This window comes from Geotrypetes seraphini, chromosome 3 (genome assembly GCF_902459505.1).
Source record: "Geotrypetes seraphini chromosome 3, aGeoSer1.1, whole genome shotgun sequence".
NCBI lineage: Eukaryota > Metazoa > Chordata > Amphibia > Gymnophiona > Dermophiidae > Geotrypetes > Geotrypetes seraphini.
Window position 1 is genome coordinate 88,430,486 of NC_047086.1, and position 21,779 is coordinate 88,452,264.

The 21,779-nt window shown below is 45.3% G+C and overlaps 1 protein-coding gene across 2 annotated transcripts in view; it reads right to left on the bottom strand.

The window, feature by feature from the left end:
* ADAM17 (ADAM metallopeptidase domain 17) overlaps window positions 1-21,779 on the bottom strand; it is a 170,617-nt gene that overhangs the window by 68,826 nt on the left and 80,012 nt on the right. For both annotated transcript variants that reach the window (XM_033936709.1, XM_033936710.1), the window contains 3 exons: window positions 21,310-21,426; window positions 11,695-11,839; window positions 6,753-6,841 (listed from right to left, as the gene is read on the bottom strand). In XM_033936709.1, coding sequence (XP_033792600.1) covers window positions 6,753-6,841; window positions 11,695-11,839; window positions 21,310-21,426 — 351 coding nt within the window. The remainder of the gene's footprint in view (window positions 1-6,752; window positions 6,842-11,694; window positions 11,840-21,309; window positions 21,427-21,779) is intronic.

The window sequence follows — 21,779 nt, forward strand, 5'->3', positions numbered from 1 at the left end:
AGGAATTTGTTCAAACCTTTTTTAAACCAGCTACATTAACCGCTCTTACTACATCCTCTGGCAATGCATTCCAGAGTTTAACTATTCTCTGAGTGAAAAAATATTTCCTCCTATTGGTTTTAAAAGTATTACTCTGTAACTTCATCAAGTGTCCCCATGTCTTTGTAAATCTTGATGCAATAAAAAAATCAATCCACTTGTACCAGTTCCACTCCACTCAGGATTTTGTAGACTTCAATATCTCCCCTAAGCTGAAAAATCCTAATCTTTTTAGTCTTTCCTCATATGAGAGAAGTTCCATCCCCTTTATCATCTTGGTTGCTCTTTTATGAACCTTTTCTAGTACCGCTATATCTTTCTTGAAATAAGGAGTCCAGAATTGAATGCAATACTCCAGATGAAATCGCACCATGGAGTGATACAGAGGCATTATAACATTCTTAGTCTTGTTAACCATCCATTTTTTAATAATTCCTAGCATCTTGTTTGCTTTCTTGGCTGCGCCACATTAGACAGAAGATTTCATTGTATTGTCTACAATGACACCCAGATCCTCTTCTTTGGCGCTAACCCCCAAGATGGACCCTAGCATCCGGTAACTGCGATTTGGGTTATTCTTCTGGAGAAAAGAAAAGAAGAGACCAAGCCTCGGACTACTATGGAAACAACAACAAAAAGAGGCACTAGAGATGTCACAACCAACTGATGGATATGAGTCTTTTATTCAAAGTAAAACAACTGAAATATGTAAAAACAAGCAAAGTCCCAACTAGGATCCGAGTTTCGGCGACAGCGTCACCTTCCTCAGGGGAAAATATCAAACTGATCAGAACCCAGGACAGACATTTCTTCTGAATTCTGCAGCTGGGTTCTGATCCATCTAGTCTGCCCATCCGCAGTAACCATTAAGCACAGTTACTTACCGTAACAGGTGTTATCCAGGGACAGCAGGCAGATATTCTTAACACATGGGTGACGTCACCGACGGAGCCCTCGGTACGGACCTTTTTAACTAGAAGTTTCTAGTTGGCCGCACCGCGCGTGCGCGAGTGCCTTCCCGCCCGACGGAGGAGTGCGTGGTCCCCAGTTAGGATAAGCCAGCTAAGAAGCCAACCCAAGGAGGTGGGTGGGACGTAAGAATATCTGCCTGCTGTCCCTGGATAACACCTGTTACGGTAAGTAACTGTGCTTTATCCCAGGACAAGCAGGCAGCATATTCTTAACACATGGGTGACCTCCAAGCTAACAAAGAGGGAGGGGGGATGGTTGGCCATCATGAAAATAAATTCTGTAACACCGATTGGCCGAAGTGACCATCCCGTCTGGAAAAGGCATCCAGACAGTAGTGAGTAGTGAACGTGTGAACTGAGGACCAAGTGGCAGCCTTGCAGATTTCCTCGATGGGCGTGGAACGGAGGAAAGCTACAGAAGCAGCCATAGCTCGGACTCTGTGGGCCGTGACAGCACCTTCCAGTGAGAGACCGGCCCGAGCATAGCAGAATGCAATACAGGCAGCAAGCCAATTTGAAAGTGTCCGTTTGGAGACAGGACGACCCAAACGGTTGGGATCGAAAGACAAAAACAGCTGAGGGGATGTACGGTGAGCTCTGGTACGATCAAGATAGTAAGCAAGGGCACGCTTACAGTCCAGCGTGTGCAACGCCTGTTCCCCAGGGTGCGAGTGAGGCTTAGGGAAGAAGACGGGCAGCACAATGGACTGGTTGAGGTGAAAAGCCGAGACCACCTTGGGAAGGAATTTAGGGTGGGTACGCAGAACAACCTTGTCATGGTGAAAAACAGTGAACGGAGGGTCGGCAACCAGTGCATGCAGTTCGCTAACCCTCCTGGCAGAGGTGATGGCAATTAGGAAAAGCACCTTCCAGGTAAGGAGCCTGAGCGAAGTTGTGGCAAGAGGCTCAAAAGGAGGTTTCATGAGTGCTGAGAGAACCACATTCAGGTCCCAGACGACAGGAGGAGGCTTGAGAGGCGGTTTGATATTGAAGAGCCCTCTCATAAATCTGGAAACCAGAGGATGAGCCGTGAGGGGTTTTCCGAGAATAGGCTCATGAAACGCAGTGATGGCACTGAGGTGGACTCTGATGGAGGTAGTTTTGAGGCCAGCATTGGACAGCGAGAGCAAATATTCCAAAACAGTTTCCACCGCTAAGGAGGTGGGTTCCTGATGATGCCGGAGACACCACGAGGAGAATCTGGTCCATTTCTGATGGTAACATTGGAGGGTGGCCGGTTTCCTGGAGGCGTCCAAGATGAGGCGGACCGGCTGAGATAGATTCTCTGGAGAGGTCAGCCCGAGAGAAACCAAGCTGTCAGGTGGAGCGAAGACAGATTGGGATGCAGTAGAGACTGATGCTGCTGCGTAAGTAGAGTAGGAAACACAGGAAGAGGAATGGGCTCCCTGGAGCTGAGTTGGAGCAGGAGGGAGAACCAGTGTTGGCGAGGCCACCGAGGGCGATGAGAATCATGGTGGCGTTGTCCTTGCGGAGTTTGGACAAGGTCCGCAACATCAGAGGAAGTGGAGGGAAGGCATACAGGAACCGATCCCTCCAATCGAGCAGGAATGCATCCGGGGCCAGACGGTGAGGAGAGAAGAGTCTGGAACAGAAGAGGGGCAGTTGATGATTGTGAGGTGCTGCAAAGAGGTCCACCTGCGGAGTGCCCCATCGAGCAAAGATGGAGAGCAGAGTCGGAGGGTCCAACGTCCACTCGTGAGGTTGAAGGATGCGGCTGAGATTGTCGGCCAGGGAGTTCTGTTCGCCCTGGATATAGACCGCCCTGAGAAAGAGATTGCGGTCCGTGGCCCAGGTCCAGATGCGCAGAGCCTCCAAGCAAAGGGGGCGAGATCCGGTGCCGCCTTGCTTGTTTATGTAGTACATGGCGACTTGATTGTCTGTGCACAGGAGGAGGACTTGAGGACAGAGGAGATGTTGGAAAGCCTTGAGGGCGTATAACATGGCTCTGAGTTCCAGGAAATTGATGTGATGACGACGCTCCTGTGGGGTCCAAAGTCCCTGGGTGCGTAGATCTCCTAGGTGAGCTCCCCACGCATAGGGGGACGCATCCGTGGTGATGATCATAGAGTGAGGGGGTAGATGAAAAAGTAGACCCCTGGAAAGATTTGAGGAGTTCAACCACCATTGGAGAGATTGCTGAAGAGATGATGTCACAGAGATGGGATGAGAAAGAAGATCCGTAGTCTGTGACCATTGGTTGGCGAGAGTCCACTGAGGCGTGCGAAGGTGGAGACGTGCCAGAGGAAGGACATGCACCGTCGAGGCCATGTGACCCAGGAGGACCATCATCTGTCGGGCAGGAATGGAGGGATGCATGAGCACCTGACGACAGAGGTGGAGCAGGGTCCGCTGACGATCGGAGGGGAGAAAAGCCCTCATTAGTGTGGTGTCCAGAACTGCTCCAATGAATTGAAGTCGCTGGGTGGGAAGCAGATGCGACTTGGGGTAGTTGATCTCGAACCCCAGGAGGTGGAGGAGAGAGATGGTGTGATGAGTAGCCTGTAGCACAAGTTGAGACGTAGGTGCTTTCACCAACCAATCGTCCAAATAGGGGAACACCTGGAGGTTGTGAGACCTGAGGAAGGCCGCTACCACTATAAGGCACTTGGTGAAGACCCTGGGTGAGGAAGCGAGGCCGAACGGTAGTACCTTGTACTGATAGTGGTGGTGCAGCACCTGGAACCGCAGGTAGCGGCGAGAATTCTGATTGATGGAGATGTGAGTGTAGGCCTCTTTGAGGTCCAGGGAACATAGCCAGTCGTGTTGAGAAAGAAGAGGGTAGAGCGTGGCAAGGGAGAGCATTCTGAACTTCTCCTTGACCAGACACTTGTTGAGGTCCCTGAGATCGAGAATGGGACGGAGGTCTCCCGTCTTTTTGGGTACCAGGAAGTAGCGGGAGTAGAATCCCTGACCCCTTTGATCTGGAGGTACTTCTTCGATGGCATTGAGAAGGAGGAGGGATTGAACCTCCCTCAGGAGGAGGGGGGTTTGAGATGAGTGTGAAGCAGACTCTACGGGAAGGTTGTCCGGTGGAAGAGTCTGGAAGTTGAGAGAGTAGCCGTGGCGGATGATGTTGAGGACCCACTGGTCCGATGTGATGACCTCCCAATGGCTGGAGAATATGGTGAGACGACCTCCGATTGGTTGTGGAAGAGGTAGCGAGGGTGGATGACTGGCTATGCCCTGGAGAGAAGAGTCAAAAGGGCTGGGATTGCTTAGCAGGCTGAAGAGGCTTGGAGGGTTGAGTGGCCTGAGAACGAGCCTGGGCATGGTGCTGCTGTTGACGGGGCCGCCGAGGTTGTTGAGGAGGCGGATTGAGTGGCCTGGCTGAGAACCTGCGCTGATAAGATGACTGAGGTCGATAAGGTCGGGCAGGCGGAGCCTTCTTTTTTGATTTGATCAGGGTGTCCCACCTTGTTTCATGGGCGGAGAGTTTCTGGGTGGTGGAATCCAGTGACTCTCCAAAAAGTTCATCCCCGAGACAGGGGGCATTGGCTAGACGATCCTGGTGGTTGATGTCCAGGTCGGAGACTCTCAGCCAGGCCAAGCGGCGCATGGCTACGGCCATGGCAGAGGCACGGGAGGTGAGCTCGAATGAGTCGTATATCGAGCGGACCATAAACTTGCGCAACTGAAGAAGGCCAGAGATGTGCTGCTGGAACAGTGGGACCTTGCGCTCCGGCAGGTACTTTTGGAGGGCAGACAGCTGTTGGACCAAATGTTTCATATAGAAGGAAAAATGGAAGGAATAGTTGTTCGCCCTGTTGGCCAGCATGGCATTCTGGTAGAGCCTCTTGCCAAACTTGTCCATGGTCTTACCCTCTCTGCCAGGAGGGGTAGAGGCATAGACACTGGAGCCCTGAGTCTTTTTCAAGGTGGATTCAACAAGAAGGGACTCATGGGGCAATTGAGACTTGTCGAACCCTGGGATAGGGATGACTCGATAGAGGTTGTCCAGTTTACGGGGGGCCCCCGGTACCGTAAGGGGGTTCTCCCAGTTTTTGTAAAAAGTCTCCCGTAGGATGTCATGCACGGGAAGCTTGAGGAACTCTTTAGGAGGTTGTTCGAAATCTAAAGCCTCCAGGAAGGCTTGAGACTTCTTTGAGTCAGATTCTAAAGGAAGGGACAGGGCTGCAGACATCTCCCTCAGAAATTTAGAAAATGAGGACTGCTCCGGTTTGGAGGTGGCATCGGGTGCCGACGGGTCCTCATCAGAGGAGGAGGGATCCTCCTCGGTACCGAGAGGAGATTCCTCCCATAAGTTAGGGTCCCGGACCTCTGGTGCATGTCGAGACACCGGGGTGGAAGGTGCGGTATGGCGGGTCTTGGATAAAGATTTCCCAGAACGCACCGAAACGGTACCAGGAGAGGAAGACCGGCGTCGATCCCGGTCCTGGGAAGAATGACGCACTGCTTGGTGCCGAGGAGGATCCGATGTGGTATGGGAGTGAACCACTGGATAGGTATGGAGCTGCTCAGCCGAAAGAATCGGCATGGAGGTGTTGATAGGTACCGAAGGGGTGGATACCGGGGGTTCGGTACGGGGCTCGGGCCGGTCTGGTACCGGAAGGAGCGGTGCCAGGATAGTGGGCAACAGGTGCTCGAGTTGTTGCTGTAACTGTTCCTGGAGTTGAACCTTTAAGATGGCCGAGATACGGTCATCTAGGGGTGGCATCGGAACCGCTTTCTTTTTCTTCGGTTCCTTAGATGCCGCTCCACGCCCCGGCGATGAGGAGGCCGATGACGAGGCACTCACCGAGATCGGGGCGGAGCGCTTGCGGGACCGGTGCGATGCCGGCAAGGTCGGCGTCGCCACCGTAGTTGGAGGGCGCTCAAGGGAAGAGGAAGGCTTCTTAGCCGGCTTACCTGGCGCCAGAGACGCCGATGTGGGGTCGGGCGGTGTCGAAGTAGACGGTGCCGATTTCTGTGGTACCGCTGTCGATGTCGAGGAGTCCATCGCCGACCCGGTGCCGAAGAGGAGAGTTTGTTGAATTCTTCGGTTTTTAAGGGTTCTCTTTTGAAGAGTGGCACAGCGGGTGCAGGAGTCCGCCCGATGCTCCGGACCCAAACACTGCAAACACCAATTGTGTGGGTCAGTGAGGGAGATCGGGCGTGCACACCGCTGGCACTTTTTAAAACCGACCTGCGGGGGCATGAAGGGGAAAACGGCCGCCGCAAAATCGAACCCCGAGGCCTGTATAATGGCAACAGGCCCCGCCGGGGCAAAATCGAAAAAAGGGGAAAAAAAGCAAAGTTTTTTTTTTTTTTTTTTTTACAAAGCAAAGAAAAAAGAAACCCGAAGGCAAAAGAAGAAAAAATATGGAAAAAAGCGCGAGCGGGAAGGCAAAAAGTGGTTTCAACGGCCGTTGAAAAACACACGCGTCTTCTTCGCTCCGCGGAAACGAAGAAACTGGGGACCACGCACTCCTCCGTCGGGCGGGAAGGCACTCGCGCACGCGCGGTGCGGCCAACTAGAAACTTCTAGTTAAAAAGGTCCGTACCGAGGGCTCCGTCGGTGACGTCACCCATGTGTTAAGAATATGCTGCCTGCTTGTCCTGGGATAATATCTTTCTCTCTCCGAGAGATCCCACGTGCCTATCCCAGGCCCTCTTGAATTCAGACACAGTCTCTGTTTCCACCACCTCTTCTGGGAGGCTGTTCCAAGATTAAAGATCAGAAACAGATTAGTTTATGTAACATGCTCTTTTACTAGCTAATACCTTTGTAAGGATGGTTTTTCCATAGTTCTTGGTGCTGGTTAAGCCTGTGTTCAGATAAATAGCTTTGTCTGTATCATCACTTTCATAAGCTAGGGGAAGAGAAAGGACATGTTAGATGATGGACTCAAACAAAGACTGATACTGTACACAGTCATTCTTTGCAACATTTATACAAGGGCAAAAAGTCTGAAATTTTATTTTTCAGTGTGTAAAACTGGATTTTCCCAAGCTTTTCTGGTATGATATGCTATAATATTTATAGGAAAACAGAAATGGGCAAGACAATGACCACAATATGCAGAATGTCAAGGATTTCTCTGTTTCCCCTCAACAGAGATTGAAGGCCCAGCCAAATGTCAGCATGACTCAGGGCAGGATGCACAAAGCTCTGACAGCTTGGTAAAAAATACTGACTGAGCACAAATAGCATGCAAATTAAATGCACACTATTTGTAGTGAGTAGTCCAGTAAAAGGAACTGTGCCAGGCACCTGTGCAGAAGAGCTAAGTGGTAGGCACAGCTCTTCCGCACAAGCCCAATACAGCTCTTGAATGGCAAAGCTCGCGAGTAGTTTAATAAAAAATGGTTTTTATTTTGTGACTTAGCCCAGGATCAAATCCATAATCTAAGGATACTAAGGCAGCAACTCTAACCACTGAATCACTTCTAGGTCTTTGTGCATAAGACTTACCAAGCACCAATACTCTGCTAAAGCCCGCAAAGAGGTGGAGTCTTTGATGAATCATTGCATGCAGAAAGACCATATATATTCTTTCCAGTGTTATACTGGATCAATTACAACTTTTGGAACATCTTTGGTAATGTGAGCAGAGATTAATATTTTATTTTAACACCAAGATTCTTCATGGCTTAAATAACATGGTTTGAATGGGCTGATTTCTTCTGAATGGATTTGCTGAACTCTAATAAATCAGATATGGGCAGAGACTTAAGAAGTTAGAGGTGTTTTCCCTTCTTGATGGCCATTTTGATTTTAGAACAGTGGTACTTTCCCTGATATAGTCATTGTGAAACAGGGAATCCCTGTCAAGAATAGCAAAATGTGATGCCTAAGATGCTATTACTGATAAGGTTTGGCTTCACAACTTCAGCTAAATATTTTTGAAGAATAGCCTTTTAAACATAGAAACATGATGGCAGATAAAGGTCAAATGGCCCATCCAGACTGCCCTTCCACAGTAACCATTACTTTTTCCTCCCTCTAAGAGATCCCAAGTGCCTATACCATGCTTTCTTGAATTCAGACAGTTTTTGTCTCCACCACTTCTTTTGGGAGACTGTTCCATGCATCTACAGAACATTTTAATATGTAAAAAAAGCATTCTTTTAGATTACTCTTGAGCCTGTCACCTCTTAACTTCATCCTATACCCTCTCATTTCAGAACTTCCTTTCAAATGAAAGAGACTCAACTCATGCACATTTACTCCACGTAGGTATTTAAATGTCTCTATCATATCTCTCCTCTCCCGCATTTCCTTCAAAGTATACATATTGAGAACTTTAAATCTGTCACCATATGCCTTATGACGAAGACCACACACCATTTTAGTAGCCTTCCTCTGGACCAACTCCATCCTTTTTATATCTTTTTGAAAGTGTGGTCTCCAGAATTGCAAACAATATTCTAAATGAGGTCTCACCAGTGTCTTATACAGGGGCATCAGTACCTTCTTTTTCCTACTGGCCCTACCTCTCCCCTTTCACCCTAGCATCCTTCTATCTTTTGCCATCACCTTTTCACCCTATTTGGCCACCTTAAGATCATCACATACAATCACACCCAAGTCCTGCTCTTCTGTCATGCACACAAGTTCTTCCCCTCCTAACTGTACCATTTCCTTGAGTTTTTGCAGCCCAAATGCATGACCTTGCATTTCTTAGCATTACATTTTAGCTGCCAAATTTCAGACCATTCTTCAAGCTTCTCTAGGTCTTACTTCATGTTATTCACACCATCCAGGGTGCCTACTCTATTGCAGATCCACAAAGAGGCAAATCTTACTCGACAGCCCTTCAGCAATATATTTTATTGTTGTTAGGTGTTACTGACTCATGTTCAAGTGACTTGATGAATTGCAGATCTAAAATGAAATTTGTTTTTTGCTAGTCCGGAAAGCAGTGGCATACCAAGGGGGGGGGGGGGCTTGGAGAAGAGAAGGATCTATAAAATACAGAGTGGAGTAGAAAGGGTAGATGATAGAGATCTATAAAATATAGAGTGGAGTGGAAAGGGTAGATGTTAATCGCTTGTTTACTCTTTCCAAAAATACTAGGACTAGGGGGCATGCAATGAAGCTACTAAGGAGTAAATTTAAAAAAACCAGAGAAAATATTTCTTCACACGTGTAATTAAACTCTGGAATTCATTGCCGGAGAATGTGGTGAAATCAGTTAGCTTAGTGGGTTTTAGAAAAGGTTTAGACAATTTCCTAAACGAAAAGCCAATAATTAAATTGGCTTGGGGAAATCCACTGTTTATTTCTTGGTTAAGCAGCATAAAATCTGTTTTACTACTTGGTAGAGAATGACATGGTGGCTGTTATCCACGGTAAGCCACAGGTAATCCGCCGAAACAGTGGGGAAAAACCAGTGTTCACCGCGGATATGAGGACAAGACCATTCACCACCCCATGGAGTGGTGAATGGCCTTGTCTCCGCAGTTAAGGGAGGAAACGTGCATGGTCACCGACTGCACTCCGCTCCCTCCTTACTGATCACCATTGTCGCTGCTGCCGCCGCCCTGTCCAAGCATCTCCCTTCCTCCTGATCACCGCCACCGCGGCTGCCCCGTCCGAGCATCTCCCTTCCTTCCTGCCCTTACCTTCGTGGCGGGTGATTTCTAAATTTCTTTCCTACGAGCAGCTGGAGCGTCGAAATCACGTGTAGCTGCCGTATAGGTCATCTCTGATGCAATTGGAAGTCGCATCAGAGACGACCTTTCCTGCAGCCACACGCAACTTCATGCTCTGGCTGCCCGTAGGAAAGAAATTTAGAAATCGCCTGCCACGAAGGTAAGGGCCGGGGAGGGAGGAAAGGTGGGGTGGAGAGGAACAGACGCTGAAGGGAACTGGGGAAGGTGAGGTGGGGAGGAACAGACGCTGAAGGGAACTGGAGAAGGTGGGGTAGAGAGGAACAGACGCTGAAGGGAACTGGGGAAGGTGGGGTGGAGAGGAACAGACACTGAAGGGAAATGGGGAAGAGAGTGGGGAGAAGATGCTGAAGGGAACTGGGGAAGGGAGAGAGGGAGGGTAGGTGGGGTGGAGAGGAATAGATGCTGAAAGGAAATGGGGAAGAGAGAGATTCCAGACTATGGGGGGAGTGGAGGGAAGAAGATGGGTACAAGACCAATTGGGGGTTGGGGGTAGAGGAAGAGATGGAAGGGAGAGGCACAGTAACAGAGAATATGTAAGAGACAGAGAAGGCAGACAGTGGATGGAAGAAAATGAATGAGAAGATAAGGAAAGCAGAAACCAGACAACAAAGGTAGAAAAAAAAATTATGTTTATTTATTTATTTTTGCTTTAGGATAAAGTAGTATATTAGTTGTGTTGATAAAAATTTATAAACAAAGCCCTGTCAGCTGAACATCTCTTTCTCTAGTTCAGCAGCCAGAATTTTGATTTATAAGGAAGGAATAAGCTAAATATTGAAGTACTGAGGCTTATATGGATACTGTGGGGACAGTGATCTTGGGGACGGGGCGAGGACAGTTATCACAGGGATGGGGCGGGGACAGGGACAAATTTTTTCCCAGTGTCATTCTCTACTACTAGGGATCTTGCTAGGTATTTGGGACCTGGGCTGGCCACTGCTGGAAACAGGATACCGAGTTTGATGGACCTTCAGTCTGTCCCAGTATGGCAATTCTTATGTTATTATTAGTTTCTTATCTTTGTTAATCTTCTTTCCTGTAAACATGACTGTCAGTCTTGACGTCCGCCTGGTCAGCTGGTTAGCCTGCTTTCTGCCTTAGTAAGACCTGGACAGACAGACGACCTGAATTTTCGTTTGTGCTCTTGGGGGTTCAGGAGATGAAGAGTTCTATAAGTACTTCATTTGCAGTGTGTTATATGCTAAGATTTCAATGCAGCTGGTTCACTGGTTGATGCATAGTTTATGCACTCTGTTTTGATTGTTCATTGTTTGCTAACTTTCTCCTTTTTCTTACTGAGCAGAATAAAAATGTATTGCATGTGTTACTCCCCGTGTTACATGTTTTCCCGGTTGACACTCCTGGGCTATTCACCTACTTTGGAATGGACGGAGGAGTTCTTGCATAGCCCAGAGTGTAAGGGGAGGAACCGAGAGATGCAAATTTGGGATCCTACAGATTCTCGCAGATTGGGTAGGATAATTACCCACTGGTCAAGACTGAGAGTCACGTCTAGAGGAAAAAAGATTAGCAAAGGTAAAAATCTGATCTTTCATTACCTTACAGTGAAATGTTCAGACAGATAACCGAAAGGGTGGTTGATCGTTGGAATGTTCTTCCACTTCAGGTAATTGAGGCCAGCAATGTGCTCGATTAAGAAAAAATGGGATAAGCATGTGGGATCACTTCGAGGAAGTGCTTAGGGGGGAGGGTTCTTAGAGTGGGCAGACTTGGGCCAATGGCCCTTTTCTGCTGTCATATTCTATGTTTCTATAACAGGAAATTATTAGTTACAAAAGTGCTTGCCACAACCTAAATATCATCATCATTTAAAAAACTGCCTTTGTTACTCATATCATTTTAGGGGGGGGGCTAAAGATGGTTTGTATTGCTTCTCCTATGTTACCTTAGATAGCAATATAATGTATTATAAAACCTTTAGAGACAACAGCATGCTGTACCTCCTAAATTCAACTGTAACAGCGTGTCAAGTGGCTAGACATGCACAAAACACAATACAAAGCATCAGGTAAACTGAATCTCTTACCCTTAGGACAAATGCCTCCATGCGTGTTCAACTTGTAATTGCCAACATATGCTAATCCAAGAGTTCCCATTTCAAAATCTTGATAGGTAAACAGATGTGCAAGGCACACATGAGCTGCTCGCTCAGCTATATCTTTACTAAATTGCTAAACAAAAACAATTAAAGTTTTAACACAGTGGTTTTAAGAAACAATATTTTTAAAATGCATGCATATCTTTATTAAAATTTTATATATTGCCTGAAATAAAAATCATCCAAAGTGGTTTACAGTAACATATTGTATTAGAACTAGAGAGACTGTCAGGCAGTTAGACATATATAAAGACTGGGCTCGGGATACCAGATCACTGATCACAAAAAGCTACCTATAGTTTCTGGGCGATAGAATTGGATTAATTGACTGATACAACACATTAGAACCATTGGTAGACTAATTAGGAAGAAGCAAAACCCCAGAGACTACAAATGTCTAAAATTAACACTCTCAAATCTTATTGTTCACAGCTTACAGTGCAACTAAAATCACAACTTATGGAGAATTTTTTTTAGGGCTCCTTTTACAAAGGTGCACTAGCGTTTTTAGCGCACGCACAAGATTAGTGCGCGCTATAGCGCAAGCTAGACAAAAAATTACTGCCTACTTAAAAGGAGGTGGTAGCAGCTAGCGCACGTGGCATTTTAGCACGCGCTAAGCACGGCTAAAACCGCTAGCGCGCCTTTGTAAAAGGAGCCCTTAGTTTATTAAAAATTTGATTAAATACCTATCTTGAATTCTAGGCATTGTACATTAATAAAAAGGGGAAGAAAATTTAAAATGTATAGACATGGACAAAAATGTTACGCGAAATTGACATACAGTTAAACACAGTGGATGGGGAGGAAACTACAATATAGCAAAGAAAAGAGAACATTCAAGAGATAAACAATAGGAAGAGGGTAGGAAACCTCCTTTGTCGCTGGACATTTTTAGAGAAAAAAAGGAAAGATCATTATTCAAAAGCAACTTTATTAATGAAGTATTATGGAGATAACATGATGAGGAGTTGTGTATTTTTATATACACTATTTATAGCATGGCAAAAGATAAGAGTGTGACAATTGCATGGTACATTCAACCAGCCAGCCAAGAACAATAATAATCTCATTGCCCTCAAAAATTGTACCCACAAACTTGAGAAACTCTCTCTCTTCTTTGTGGATTCCTTATCCAGTTGCATTTGTTCTGTTAAGAAAAAGAGATTAGATTCTTACCTTGATAATATCTTTTCCAGTCCATACAGATGGTATGCTGAACCAAGGGTCTTCCATCCGCTCCTGCGAGTCCATTGCAGGAGATACTGTTTTCAGCACCACCTCCTTCCTTTTCCCTGCCCTCTGCTGTCCCCAGTCAGTTAGTTGCAAAAAAGGTGACAGCTCTTTGTTTCCTTCTATAGTATCCCTATCCCTATTGTATTTTTTCTTTAATTTCTGTAAACCGTGTCGAGCTCTATTCTTATACAGAAGATGCAGTATATAAGCTTAAGGTTTAGGTTAGTTTAAGAGAATAGGATAAAGAGAACGGGGAGACCCACCCCCCTCCCAACAGGAACTTGATTTGCTCACACAAAAGACCACAATGCTCACAAACATGCCAAGGAGAGGAATGGAACAAAGACTAAAATTCTTACTAACAATGAGCCATAATAAACTGTGTAACTCAGACGAAAACCCCTATGGAACCATATACATGCAATATACAAATTAATGATAGCTGGCAGAAAGCTCAGAGTTGCAGTCTTCAGGCAGCAAACAGTCCAAGCAAGTGCATCAACGATGAGCGTAGGGTTCAGCATACCATCCCTATCTACTGGAAACAATATTATCAAGGTAAGCACCTAATCTCTTGCCAGTACAACAGAGAAGGTATACTGAACCAAAGGATGTATTTAAGCAGTCCCCAAAACCCAATGTGGGAGAGATAAGCTTGCCCGCAAAATTGAGGCTTCAAACGAGCAGTCCTACTGTGCCACCATGTCCCCCCTATAAAATTTGGTAAAAGTGTGAAGAGACAACCAAGTCATTGCTCAAAAAATCTCATCTGGCTGAATTGTTCTGGATTCATACCAAGAGGAGGCTACCCTTCTAGTCGATTGTGCATGAAGAGCAAAAGGAGACTGCTTTCCTCAGATAATGTAGGAGGACGAAATAGCTGACCAAATCCATCTTGAAATGATAGCTTTGGAAGTCGGCCTCCTCTTCTTTGCTGGATTCGTAAGGAGATGGTATGAGAGATGAAAATCATTCGTAACTTCTAGGTATCGTAAGATAGCCCCTCCAGACCAGCACCTTCAAAACTTTATCCTTATTTCTAGAACCAGAGGGCTGGAAAGTTGGAAGCCTAACTTCCTGGTTGATATGGAATGTTAAAACCACCTTTGGCAAGAAAGAAGGGACGGTCTGTAAGGAAATCCCTGCATCCGTTATATGGAGGTAAGGATCCCTGCAGGACAAGGCCTGCAATTCCAAGACACAGAAGTAATGGCTACTAGAAAGACTGTCTTTAAGTCTTGATAGTCAGGTCCATGAGTATTGCCTCCTGTAAGGGCTCGAACGGAGATTTTGAGAGCCCCTCCAGCACGGTATTAAGGTTCCAGGAAGAACAGGATTGGCAAACCAGAGGCATAAGCCTCAGGGCACCCTTAAAGAATCTGATAATATCCAGGTGCATAGAAAGGGAAACCCTTGAATCTTTGGCTCTGAAACAGGAAACTCCAGCCACCTGAACCTTCAGAGAAGAAACCGCCAAGCCCATGTCCAAACCTTCCTGAAGGAACGATAGCAAAGATGACACTGAAGGCTTGGCAGAGTCCAGCTTCTCTTTGTGACAACAACTTTGGAAGGAATCCCATGCTTTGGCGTATGCAGCGAAAGCGGCTAGCTTCTTGGTTCTCAGAAGTTTATACACCACCAAATCTGAGTAGCCCTTCTGGCTCAAGGCTGCGCGCTCAATAGTAATGCCGTAAGACCAAAATGCTCCTGATCTGGCAGCACAATCAGACCCTGGGAGAGAAGCCCCTTGAGCGGCTAAAGCTTCAGAGGGTGTCCGTCCTGAAGATGCACCAGATCCACATACCAAGTGCACATGGGCCAGCCTGTAGCAACCAGGATGACATGCCCTGGGTACAGGAACTCACTCACAGGTCAAGGCTGAACCAGTGCATCGATCCCTGTGCTTCTGGACTTGCATCTGCAGATGAAGAAGCAGACTGCTTTCTTAATCTAAGCAGTCTCCATGAGGTTGAACATTGGTCTGCCCCAGCGGTTGTCTATGGCCTGAAATGCCATGGAAATGCATGGAAAAGAGTCCCTCCCAGGTCCAGAGTTTGTGTACTGAGGAAGTCCACCTGCACGTTTTGCATTCTGGTGACGTGGTGTAACTATGTTTCATCAACAGTAACTAGTCGTTCCAAAATGTTGGCACCAGTTCACTGAAAATGCTGCAAAATCAACTTGGAAGCATCTACTCAATGTCATTTCTCGTCAACATTCAAATACATGGGCACCCACTTGGCCAACAGCTTCTGCATACCCGGCTGCTCGTGGATTATAGACCTAATATGTTCCCTGGATATCTGTAGTGTCTCAGCAATTGTTTTAGCTGATATTCTCGATCTGCCAAGATCAGGTCATGGACTTGGTCAACAATTTCAGGACTTGACACTGTTTGAGAACTCCCAGACTTGCTGCATCTTCAGTCTCAAAATCTCCACGCTGACAGCTTGCACACCAATTCTTCACTGTGATTTGGGTTATTCTTTCCAATGTGCATCACTTTGCATTTGTTCACATTAAATTTCATCTGCCACTTGGACGCCCAGTCTTCCAATTTCCTAAGGTCTGCCTCCAATTTTTCACAATCCACATGCGTTTTAACAACTTTGAACAATTTAGTGTCATCTGTAAATTTAATCACCTCACTCGTTGTTCCAATAAATCAGTTAAATAGCACTAGTCCAGTACAGATACTTGTGGTACTCCACTGTTTACTCTTCAGCAAAGGCAGATCTTGTTTGACGAACTTGCTGCACTTCTTCAAGAGATTAAACAGGCAGATAGACAAGGGCGACCCAGTCAACACTATATATCTGGATTTTCAGAAAGCGTTCGACAAGGTTCCACATGAACGACTACTTTGGAAAATTGTGAGCCATGGAATCGAAGGTGAAATACTCACGTGGATTAAAAACTGGCTGGAGCATAGGAAACAGAGAATAGGGGTAAATGGACAATACTCTGACTGGAAGAGCATCACCAGTGGGGTGCTGCAGGGCTCGGTGCTTGGATCCATGCTCTTCAACATCTTTATAAACGATCTGGACATTGGTACGACGAGTGAGGTGATTAAATTTGCGGACGATACGAAGTTATTCAGAGTAGTGAAGACACAGGGGGATTGCGAATATCTATAACGTGACATAATCAAGCTCGAGAAATGGGCATCGACATGGCAAATGAGGGTCAACGTGGATAAGTGTAAGTAATGCATGTCGGTAACAAAAATCTCATGCACAAATACAGGATGTCCGGGGCGGTACTTGGAGAGACCTCCCAGGAAAGAGACTTGGGAATTCTGATCAACAAGTCAATGAAACCGTCAGCACAATGCGCAGTGGCGGCGAAAAGGGCAAACAGAATGCTAGGAATGATAAAGAAGGGGATCACAAACAGTTCGGAGAAGGTTGTCATGCTGCTGTACCGGGCCATGGTGCGCCCTCACCTGGAGTACTGCGTCCAGCACTGATCGCTGTACATGAAGAAGGACACGGTACTACTCGAAAGGGTCCAGAGAAGAGCGACTAAAATGGTTAAGGGGCTGGAGGAGTTGCCGTACAGTGAGAGATTGGAGAAACTGGGCCTCTTCTCCCTTGAAAAGAGGAGACTGAGAGGGGACATGATCGAAACATTCAAAATACTGAAGGGAATAGACTTAGCAGATAAAGACAGATTCTCTCCAAGGTGGGGAGAATGAGACGGCACTTTCTAAAGTTGAAAGGGGATAGATTCAGTACAAATGTAAGGAAGTTCTTCTTCACCCAGAGAGTGGTAGAAAACTGGAACGCTTTTCCGGAGTCTGTTATAGGGGAAAACACCCTCCAGGGATTCAAGACAAAGTTGGACAAGTTCCTGCTAAACTGGAACGTACGCAGGTGAGGCTGGACTCATTTAGAGCACTGGCCTTTGACTTGATGGACCACTAGTCTGATCCAGCAGCGGCAATTCTTATGTTCTCCATTGATAACCAATTCCTGTTCCACAACTGAACTTTGCCACCTATCCCATGACTCTTTAATTTTCTCAGGAACCTCTCATGAGGAACTTTGTCAAAAGCTTTCTGAAAATCTAGATACACTACATCAACCGGCTCATCTTTATCCACATGTTCAACTAAGTCAAGCAGAGTGGTGAGGCAAGAACTCCCTCGGTTGAACACATGTTGACTCTGTCTCATTAAAGCATGTTTGTCTACGTGTTCCACAATTTTATTTTTTATAATTGCTTCCACCATTTTACCCAGCACTGAAGTCAGGCTTACCAGTCTGTAATTTCCCGGATCTCCCCTGGAACCCTTTTTAAAAATCGGCATTAACAATGGTCACCCTCCAATCTTCAGGTACTACAGACGATTTTAGCGACTGGTTACAATCACTAACAGCAGGTCAGGAGTTTCATGTTTGAGTTCTTTTAGTACCTTGGGCTATATACCATCCAGTCCAGGCGATTTATCACTTTTTAACTTGTTAATTTGGCTTAGTACATCTTCCAGATTCACCGAGATTTCTTTCAGTTCCTCCACATCATCACCCTTGAAAATCATTTCTGGCATTTGGCGGCAGTTTAAATTATGGGATTGGTCTTGATGGTGAGAGGAGTACGTCTCTGTGCTATTTTCTGCTCTGATTGTGATTTGTGTTTGTTTCTGGGGAAAAACATAATTTGGTTTATCAATTTGGGGGGATGGGGGTGGGATCTTCTAGGCAATTATTGGTTCATGTGTTTGGGAGAGATGCATTGTGAATATTACATTTTTTGATTGCTGTTTGGCAAACTTGATTTTGTTGTATGCATTTCTTGGCTGCATTTCTATATTTCTTAATAAAATCATTTTTTTAAGTAAAATAAAAATACATTACATTACATTAGTGATTTTTATTCCGCCATTACCTTGCGGTTCAAGGCGGATTACAGAAGAGGATTACTGGACATGTCCAGAGATGTTACAGAGGTTGCTTCAGAGGATTGAAATGTTTCATATGGTGTTAGTCTTCATGGATTTCTTGAATAACAGGGTTTTTATTTCTTTTCTGAAAGTTTTTAGTCTGGGGTCGTGATAGCAGATGCACACATGGAAACTCAGTCTGTGTAGGTGAGGACTGTACAACTTTAGTTTTCAAAGTGGGTGAAATAGCTGCCAACACATTAGAGGCTAAATTAGAGAAATGGGAGAGCTTCTGCCTAAAACAAGCCTGGAAACCTTACTGCTTTCTTCTTTTGACTGCCTTTCAGACCCAACGACAGGCTGGAGACTTCAAACCTCCACCAGAAATCATGCAGGCAGTCTGATGGAGGAAACACAGTTGGCTCTGATTCTTGTAAAAAACAAAACAAAAAAAAAAAAACACCAAAAACAATGCCACAGAGCCATTCAGCTTGTGCTCAAGCCCTCTGCGGACAGAACCTGGGGGGAGCCTTGCTCTCAAGGGACTGATCCCTGAGCTCCAGAACTGTTAGTGCAGGCTGGCGAAGCGGGTGCACTGTAAAGCAGTTGCCTCTTGGCTACAGACTTTGACCTCGGTGTCTGAACTCTCTCGTAGCCAGAGATGTCCCCAAAGCTGGGAGACTCTGCAGCACCGAAAAGCCACACAATCAGATTTTTTTAAATAAACAAACCTGAATTAAAGGAAAAATAAACACAAGCAGAACAGTCAGGCTTCTACCATCTTGTGTGTAGAGAGTAGTGGTGCACGATTCAAGAAAAAAGATTTTGATTTGATTTGGACTATTGAATCGATTCGCTTTTCCCACTCAATCAGTTGTTTTTGTCAAAAGTCATGGCGGGTTTATTTTGTAGCCTTTTCATCCACCCTGCCCCCTTTGCCCTCTCCAAACCCCTGCCGGTGCTGTAGTGTAACAAAATAATCAAAGACTTTTCCTCTCTCTGATAGGTCCTAGCTCACAGTCGCTAACACCAGCTCTGGAAGGATACACATTTCAAATCTGATATATTGTAATCACAAAATAGAAAATAAAAATTATTTTTTCTACCTTTTGTTGTCTGGTCATTTTAGTATTCAAATCATGTTGGTCCAGGCTCTAGTTTCTGTATGTCTTCTGTTAACTCTCTCACCAGGGCCTCCTGCCCATTTGTAAACGGCCTAGAACTTTTGGTTATGGTGGTATAAAAGAATAAAGTTATTATTATTGATGTTTTCCTCTTTCTCCATGCTCACCACATGTCTTCCATCTCTGTACCTTCCCTTCCACTGCCATATCCAACAATTTTGTTTCTTTCCCACTGTCTACTATCTCTCTCCCTACCTTGTGCCCTGGGTCAAATCTCTCTATTCCCCACCATGCAGCATCTTTCCCTTCTTCCCCTCCATTATCATGTGCAACTATTTTTTCCCTCTCCACATGCACCATCTCTCCATGCCCTCCACCCTATGTCCAAAATTTCTTCCTCTCTCTTCTCCATACATGTCTTCCCTCCCTTCCACCATATGCAGGATTTCTTCTTCTCACCCCTTTCTACCACTTTGTTGCATCTCTTTCCTTCATCCCAACAATTCTTCCTCTCTCCTCATGTGCAGCAGCTTTCCAGTCCCTCCCATCCTGCCTTAGCAGCAGCATTCTATCCCTCCCTCCCTCCCATCCCCCTGAGCAGCAGCTTTCCATCCCTCCCTCCTACCCTCCTGTGAAGCTGCTTTCCATCTCTCCCTCCCCCCTTTGCAGTACCTCCCGATTGTCCCCCCCTTCACCATGAGATCTGATATACCTTCTTTTTGACTCCATATGCTCTACCAGCAACCAAGTCCAACCTCCACCTCCACTGAATCTTCCTTCCTTTCATCACACTATAACCGAACTCTTATTATGATTGTAACCAGCACCTTCTCATCTCCTCGTCAGATTCTGTTTTCTAATGACTTCATTGTTTTATTCTTTTTAAGTTTTCTTGCAACTCGATATTTCTCCCCTTTGCTCTTATTGTACCTCCAACTGACCCCACTGTTCAGACAAGCGATCTCCAACTTAAGTAATCCATAGGTCTTAACTGACTATTGCGCTTCCCTGCTTTGTTTTTGTTTCTTTGGATTTCAGCAATGTTTGAATTGTATTGTCTAATGTATTCTCTTTAATGTAATATCCTGTTTAGTTCTATAGCAACGCCCTTCTAAGGTCGCTGCATAGATCTGAAGTATCCTTCAAATTCTTGCTGTAAGTTGCCTTGAACCTATATAGGTATAGCGTGATGCACAAATAACAGATTAGATACCTTTGTGCCTCCCAAAGAAGCAGCAGTGGCAGAGGCAGTGCTGTGAGACAAAATACTTGCAGCCTGACCTGCCAGGGCTTCCCTCTGCTGTATCATCAGGCAGGGCTGCTGCTGGTTTAGGAGACTCGGAGGTATGTCAGTTCTCATGGGTGTGGAGGTGGTGGTATTGGTCACTGAATCTGTGAGTCCGATTTTTTCAGTGACTGAATCGATTCACCAAAGTGAATCGGTGAATCGATTCAAATTGGTGAATTGGGCAGCACTAGTAGAGAGACAAACGGAAGAATTGCAGGACAGCCCAGAGTGAAGGAGCAAAAAAAAGGCTAATGAGACTCTCTTCACAGAATCTCGCGGGAAGATATTGACTACCCAAGAGTTCAGGAATGATATGCTTATTGCATTAGAATCTGTTTGTATGCTACAGCTATTGGAAATGCTTTTACCGAAGAAATGTTATGTGAAATTTTTTCTGATAGTAAGTCGCTAAGAAGTCTCACCAGAGTGAAAACATAGTAATGAATGAAGTGAATGAAGGTAGATAAAGACCTGAATGATCCATCCAGTCTGCCTAACAAGAGAAACCCTGGAGCCCTGCAGCTGTCCATGAAAAGGAAAGAAATTAAAAACTGCTGCAAAACCTGCCTGGGGGAGTTGTGAGATGTCCAAAGAGGCTCAATGAATGCAAAAAGAAAAATCTTACATAAATCATAGAAAATTACTGATAGGAGGACCAAAGGGTCCTACAGGCTGGTGGCAAGTTCACAGAAGCCAAGAAAAACCTTCTAGGCTTGCAAGAAATACGCTGTCTCATTATTGTCAGATGTTAAAACACAACTGTGTGGTTGATTCTTTTTGCTTATTCATAGATAGAACCCACACACCGAAAGACATCTATTACAACCCTCCCTCCCAATACTTTTACATTAGGAACAGCAACCATTTTGCTAACATCAATATACATTTCAAACACTGAGAAGTGATGTGCAATGTATGCAGTGAGCCTTATCTAGAGTAGGAAACAGGCTCAGACCTGCTTTCTTCCAACAAAAGTAAATTGCACAAGGGAGAGCAGCAGGATTTACCTCCAACAAGTGCTTTACTTGCCAAGCATCCTTGTTCTCATCTGGAAAATTATTTGCCATATTATAATGTCTCGCTCCAGGAGTTAATACATTCTGTGGTTCTTTGTGGACAATAATCTAGATGTGGAAATAATGAACGTAATTAAAGATTTTTCTGATCTCTAAAATATTTCATAAATACTACAAAAAAACTTCAGAGAAAATATACATTTAAGGACCAACTACAATTAAATTCATGCCAAAGTTTAAACATGTTTATCACTGAAAATGAATGGATATGCAAATCCCATTGAACAAGGGTGCACTAAATTTTTTCGCAAGCCCACTAAAATGCAGCTGTTTGCACATATGCAAAAAAAAAAATGTGTATACATGGTAAAATATAAAAGTGCAGCACATTCATATTGAAGTTTCCTGTGCTAAGCAGCCCAAAGATGAAAAGAACACATCCCAGCATCCCCAAAGGATAA